We start from the raw sequence: 7,298 nt of genomic DNA, 5'->3' as shown, positions 1-7,298 counted from the left end.
CCACAGTAGAAAAGTATGTACTGAGTATAAAATTCCTATACCCAACTTACACACTTCAAATTAATATTAACCACAAAGTTGTCTTTATTTTTTTAATTAATATTTACCTCTAAGATAACTAAATCTTGATGCTTAATCTTCTTACACACACAAAAAAAAGTTTCCTTAATGTTAGTGAATCAATGTGCAACAAAATATTATCCTTCCATGAGGAAAATATATACATGAAAGATGCTGGAGCCTTTCCATTTCCTCCCAATTTTCATCACCAATATAGCTGTACACCTGAATAAGAACAACTGTAGAAGGAATAATTAAAAGCCACTGGAAACTTAAGATCTGAAATCCTTCTGGAGGGATTTAATTTAATAGTATAATATTTTAAAATATCCTGTTCATGATTTATTTTATAAACACAAAAGTCTAAAATCTGTACTTACTTCAACATGTGTAAATAACGTTTGTTCAATGTTATCACTGTTTTTCTCCTTGAGATCTGGTGGGATGTTTCTATTTCTTACTTGGAAGTGTGTTTTACTAAGGTAACCATCACCAAGGTCCTGTGTTCAGAGAACAAGAAAGAAAAAAAAATTCTGTAGCCAAAATGCTAAATGCTATTACTGTTCTAGAAAATAAACAGAGCGTGGTATTTAGGCATAAGCTCCAAGTCTTTTTATAGGCACCGATGACTGCACTGCTTTTCAGCATCTTCTCACAGGTAGTTTACACTAATTCTTGGTGTTAAAGGAAGTCAAAGACCTGAACAGTAAAAATAAAATTTAATATAGCTATCAATTAAGACAACAGACACCTGGGGATCAGGATGAGTGCCAAAGAACTGGAAGACAGTGCACTAAGGTCATGAAGAGATGAGCAGCTGTTAACGATTTTGACCTATCTATCTCAAGCAATGCATTCACACCAGTATAAAATTCCCACTTCTTAGTAGATTGGTTTATTTTTGCTCTGTTCCCCCTCTAACTTTTTTAAAGTCCTGAAAAAAAAAACCCAAACCACTTCAGAACTTGTGTGCAGAGTCACAATTTGCTCCCTCTGAGGGTCAAATGTAAGAGAAAACAGACAAAGCTGTACCTTCTCCCAGTTCCCTTTTTATCATTCTGCTTCCCAGGCCACATGGTCTACTGTTGTAAAAGGCCCTTGTGCAATTTCAGAGTGGCAGGAAAAGGTTTTAGGAGCTTTCGCCCCTTGCTGACCTGACTCATCTGCATACATACATAAACATTTATTTTTTTTTAATTAGAAGTAAGAGGAGAGAAAAAGTTTAGTAACAGATCATTGGAAAAATGTACACTCTGAAAGGGAGGAAGAGTATGCAGAACACAAAGAACAGTAGTTGCAAGTTAAGAACTTATTTCTCAAAGGAAACAAATAAATTGGGGTTTTATTAGCTGTTTCATTACATTTTATTTTAGACAAACACAGAAAGCATATGTGCAACATTTGAATAGAATCCTTTTTCATCAGAAGAGTCTCTCTACAAATTTCATTAATGTAGCATTAAATTGTTTGACAAGACTGCAAATTTAACTACAATTTAACTCTTTGGTAAATCTGTCATTGCTGACACAGTTTTATTTCATGTATTCTGACCTTTAAATCAACACGGGTTTTATTCTGACACACCAGTTCTCTCTTTTCAAGGACACTGTAGAATATATGTACCTGCAAGATCTGCTATGGGCTATTTGTTTACTTTGTTCTTATTGAGTTTCACACCTGATAAAAAATGGTAATGCTCTGTACATGTATTTTTGTCCACGAATTTTTAAGCATGAATCATACTATGAGCAATTACCTTGCTCGTAACTTCCCCTACTGCATGCCTTATTTTCTCACTAAATCTCATCAAGAGCATGAATCCGCCAAACTTTGCAGGATATCCTGGCTGCAGAACCAACTGCATCCTGTGCAATGAAGAATGAAGCATGCAGAGGACAACAGTGACAGAAAAATTAAGCCTAACTTGGTGATACAAAAGCCACTTCTCTCACTCTCAACACTCAAGTCTCTCCTTCTGGAGCTTCTTGCAAGTGTCAGCAGGAGTAAAGCTACCTGCATTGGTATTTATCCCCCTAAGAGCAGCAAAGAAAGTACTACAGCCACCCACAGAGGAAAAATGCCCCACGGCACAATGAGCTTTGCCAGAGAAGGGTTGGATATAGTATTCACCTCCCTGAACCAGTTCTTTCTGTCAGCAGAAAGGAGCCAAGCTCCATAGCCTTTGCATTCTGTAGTATTTGAGTGCCATGAAAAAATATCTATGGATAGCTGGAAACATGGAGTTAGAAGTCTCTGTATTTGATAGCTGTATGTCAGAGGCTAGAGGAGAGGTGGCAGGAAAGAGAAGCAACCCTCCTGTTGCACTCTCTGTAGTGTTATGTATTTTGTACACTTCTGCCCCTATAAATAACTTAATATTTCAGCAAAGACTTTGATCCCATTAATGTGGAAAGGGAGTCAATTTCTACTCCAGCTGTCTTGTGAGTATCATAAGCAACAATGAACTGATATAGCCTTTGATATGACTACCTAGATTAACCTAACTAAATATGAAACAAACATAAAGCAGAAAGCAAATGGGGGGCAGCCTTCATGGCCAGGATCTAACTACCCATCCCTAACAACAGCACCCAAGTTTAGCTCCATCAGGTCCTACAGTAGAGGTGCCCTTGGCTTTTTTACAGCTTTCTTCCGGGAAAAAAAAGCAGATTATAAAAATAACATAGTTTAGAACATTTCACTTACAGCTATAAATACAGGGTTCTGCTTGAGCCATGTGAGCTTATGCCACAAGAGCCAGCTCCACAAAAACAATGAGTATTTCATCATCTAAATTTAATCTCTACAGAAAACATAGGAACACAAGAACACAGTTCTACAAGCCTGGTTTACTTGTGTGGTCTTGTTGCTATCAATGGGTCTATTCACGTGAGTATGGAATGAGGAATGGGATCCAAGTACATTACATCAGCAAAATTAAGAGTGCCCCAAACTACCCACAAGACATGTATTGGTAAAAAAAGCAAAAAGACAATGAGACATCTTGTTAACGAAAAGCTTCCTTCCCAGACTATATACTATAAAGGGATGTTCTCAATGGCCAGGTTTTTATCACACACTGAAATCACAGAGTCGCCAACTTGGCCCATTAAAAAAAAAAACCTTTTACAATTTTTTTTATATGTGAAAACAAAAATCTATCTCATTCTGCTATTTCCAGCAAAGCTTCTTATTTCACAGAAAGTTCAAACTTTGACCCATGTGTTAAATTCCCGATAGAGGCTCAGAGTATCTTTCTTTGTTGAATAAATCCTCGCAAATATAGCCTTGGACTGAAATCTAAAGTTTCAAATGGTTGTCTGTAAGAAAGGGTGCATTGTAACACTTGGCTAATATTTGCACTCTTTTAAAAACTTCTAAACAGACTCCATCTAAGGCCAAGATCCTGTTTCTTACTGAAATTCTGCTTCATCTGTGATGAAAGGGTGACAAATGCTAATGTATAATTACTTATATAGAAATGATGGCATACATCTATTCCGGGGCTTCTTGCATTTCAAAATGGTACAAGCATGACTTTTCTCCCAAAAATAAAGTAAAAATAAAATAAAATTAAAAAAGCTAGAGAAGTACATTTTCTACAGCAGAAAGAAGAAATACACAGATAATAATGAGCATCCCAAACCATCCATTATTGAAAACCGGTCAGAGAAGCAAGAGAACATATGAAAACCTACATTGACCACCCATCAAAAAAAGTGTGGCTAAAAGAAATCCTAGAACAGTGTGGATTTATTATTAGATGGAAAATAACAGAAGCATTCAAAGTAGAAAAAGCAAGTATTCAAAATATTTCTGTTATTATAGAACAAATACAAATTATGTAGCCATAAGGCTAACTATTCTGAAGTTTTCATTTCAGCAGTGGCTAAGCAGGACATTAGCATGAAGTGGCTATCATTAGGAATTTTTAAATCAGTACATAAGAACTGCCCATTTTCTTTAAGTCTTCGAGCACTGTGGAAGTTTCAGAGAACTTTGGAGAAAGCCAGCATGTATCAATACAACTTTATATACTGGCTAATTTGTGTAACTCTACACATATTAGCTTGACATGTTCTCAAGCAAAATAGCAGAAGACATCACATATCAGTATGTATATGAGTTCAGTAAATAAAGAAATATATACAGTAAATGCAGGATCTTTTTAAGAAAAATAGATTTTGTCATGGTAACTTAAAAAGACACGTTTTGTTGACAAACACAAAAGTCGTAACGATATATGCTCAGACTTGCATAAGTCTGCATAAGTGTTGATTCCACAAGCGGAAATTAAAAAATTAAAATAATCCCACACTATTCTGACACAGACTAAAGGATGAAAAAATGATTAATTCACAGATCTCAAATGTAACTTAAAAATGGGGAATCCTCATAAAAGAAGTGATTCTAATGGGGTCCTGTGAGACCAGTCTTGGCCCCACGCTACTTAAAATTTTGATTAATGACCTAGAAACAATATGTAATTATTATTGGTGAGGTCTGAAAGTTATGGGGAAGCAGCAAATAATGGGAATTGATCGTTAATACAGACAGATTCTTCTGCTTGCTTTACGCAACTAACACGTATTTTAATACAAAATATTAAGTCACACATCTAGAACAAAGACTATGTGCTATTTCAGCTTAAAGGGTAAAAGTGATCCTTGTACATATAACCATAAGCACTTGCCCGGAGTGGGAAGGCTTGAATTTCACAGTGATACAACATTCATTGTCTACTTTTGCTCACAGTCAAAAAAAGGATTTTTATATACTGGAAAGGATTAAGAGGAGATCCACAAGAATTATTAAAATATTGGAAAACACATCAAATAGTCAGGGAGCTCAACATGTTTTGCTTTTACACCAACAAGGTTAAGGGATGAATTGATCTGAATCTGAAGTACCAAACCAGGGAGAATTCTGATAAAAGAAGGGTCCTCACCTTAGTAGACCAGGTACAGCTACCAATGGCTGGAAGATGAAGCTAGGCAGTTAAGATTAAAAGTAACAGCTTTTTTTTTTTTTTTTTTAAATTCAATTGTAAGTACAGTCAACCATTGAAAAGGCTTGTTGAGAGCTGTGACTATTTCCTCGTCATTGGGAATTCTGAAAATGAAGACTGCACAATGCCTTAAAAGACATTTTCTGATCAAAACAGAAATCATCTCAGGTAATCCTACCCCTTTGTTACACAACAGGTTGCACTAGACCATCACAGCAGTTGTTTCTGGATTCATGAACCTTATTCAGTAGATGTACTGGCCTAAATCCTCAGGCAAACCACCTATGCACTATTTTGTTCTTGCACCAGCTGTGTAAAATACCATTTATTTCACGTGATGTAAACCCCCCTTAAAGGATGTTCCAGCTTGTGGTGGTTGTCAACAGCTCAAGAAGGCCAGTGAGGGTATCTAAAAATTAACACTATGATTATTTTTACCTTGCTAGTTCTCCACTCCCAACCATCTCCTATCTGCTGTGAATGTTTAATAAATTCTTCACAGTACTGCTTGAATCTTTTTTCTTCCAAAAAGAAGTCCTCTTCACCTGCCATGCTACAGGACATCTGCAGAGCAAACTAAACGTTAGTACTGACAGATAAAATGAACACTAAAATCTTCCACTGATTAATAGCAATTGAAGAGTAAAATAACAAAGCACTGGAAAAAAAACCTGTTTCTTTAAGTAAAACAAAGACACGTTTCTTCAAGTACCTTAGAGAATCATAGACACACAGAACGGCTGAGGTTGGAAGAGACCTCTGAAGACTGTTTATTCCAATCCCCTTGCTCACAGTAGGGTCAACTAGAGCAGGTTGCTCAGGTTCACTTCCAGTCGGGTTTTGATTATCTCCAAGGATGGAGATGCCACAACCTCTCCAGGCAACCTGTTCCAGTCTTCAATTACCATAGCAGTAAATAATTTTTCTTCTGTTTAAATGAAAAATTTTATGTATCAGTTTGTGCTCATTGCCTCTTGTGCTTTCACTGCATAGCACGGAAAAGTCTGGCTCCATCCTCTTTATTCCCTCCCATCAGGCATATATACACATTTGTAAGATCCCACTGACCCTTCTCTTCTCCAGGCTGAAGAGTCCCAGCTCTTTCAGCCTTGCCTCATAGGTCAGACACCCTTAACCATCTTTGTGTCCCTTCACTGGACTTGCTCCAGTATGGCATTGTCTTTCTTGTACCGGGGAGCCCAGAGCTGGACACAGTACTGCAGTTTTGACATACGCTTCCTTAGCAGTATGGTCCAACTGGCAACCAGAAACATGAATCCACTCGTGGGCTATTTCCATGGGCCTACCACCATTTCCTTGGGGAACTGAACGGCTCCACAAAAGCTTAACAACTCCAGTGTTTGTGGACACAGAGCCTACATGATGGCCACCAGAGTCCAGCTGAAGCAACTGTTCCTGCTCATGCCAGCAGTACAGTTCTCAATGGCCCAACAATATGGCTTCAGGGGGTTACAGCGTACTTCAAATGAGCACCTTCCCTACCCCTCAAATGCTTCCCTCCCAGGGTCTTAAAGATAACAGAAAAACTCTCTCAGAGAATCTGGCCAGTTTTACTTTTTCCCCCCTTTTCAAAGAGGATGTATCATAAATATGGCTGTTTCCATGTGTTGCTAGACATCAGGCATCACTGCAGCACCACATACAAATACTCAGTAACTGTTACAACCAGACCACACCTTTCCTTAACAAGAAATACAAAGGACACAGCACCTCATGCAACATTCAGGATCTGGCCCTAAATCACAACATCATCCTGCCTGCCCACGACATAAATTATTTATCTAGCACTTGAAAATATATTTCTTTCAATGGCAGTTAACCCAAGCCCCCATTAATCTGTTCGTGCTACCTGGATGTCAATAAAGAGAAAATGTGGAAAACAGACATTGTAAATGTTTCTGCGATTCCCGAATTTCCCAGTCCAGATGATGGACTGCAAAACTGTGCTAAGTGCACGTACTGACAGCGTAGCTCTCACATACGATTTAAACGGAGCTATGTGTTTTAGGAAATTAGCAGCTGTAAAGAGACACCAGGCTGCTGGCACCTGTGCAGCACGCCTCCCTTCCTTTCTTAAACTACCCCGAAAAGAGCGACGAGCAGATCCCAACAAATCCGTCCCGCTCGGCCACGGGCCCCGCAGGCACCAGGCAAGCCCCCGGCCAGGCCGACTCCTTCTCCTCCCTGCCCGCCCCGCCCTGCGGAGCCC

General features: G+C 38.4%; 1 protein-coding gene across 1 annotated transcript in view; it reads right to left on the bottom strand.

Annotated features, from left to right (window-relative positions):
• ATG10 (autophagy related 10) overlaps positions 1-5,931 on the bottom strand; it is an 87,173-nt gene extending 81,242 nt beyond the window's left edge. Inside the window, exons 1-3 of the mRNA XM_009281590.2 lie at positions 5,781-5,931; positions 5,507-5,632; positions 441-560 (exon numbers count right to left, since the gene is read on the bottom strand). Of these exons, the coding sequence (XP_009279865.1) occupies positions 441-560; positions 5,507-5,632 (246 nt within the window). The 5' untranslated portion in view covers positions 5,781-5,931. The remainder of the gene's footprint in view (positions 1-440; positions 561-5,506; positions 5,633-5,780) is intronic.
• Positions 5,932-7,298: the final 1,367 nt, after the last annotated feature.

Source organism: Aptenodytes forsteri, unplaced genomic scaffold, assembly GCF_000699145.1.
Source record: "Aptenodytes forsteri isolate BGI_AS27 unplaced genomic scaffold, ASM69914v1 Scaffold116, whole genome shotgun sequence".
Classification (NCBI taxonomy): domain Eukaryota; kingdom Metazoa; phylum Chordata; class Aves; order Sphenisciformes; family Spheniscidae; genus Aptenodytes; species Aptenodytes forsteri.
The sequence above is the reverse complement of the archived record's forward strand: the minus strand, read 5'-3'. Positions and strand labels throughout refer to the sequence as shown.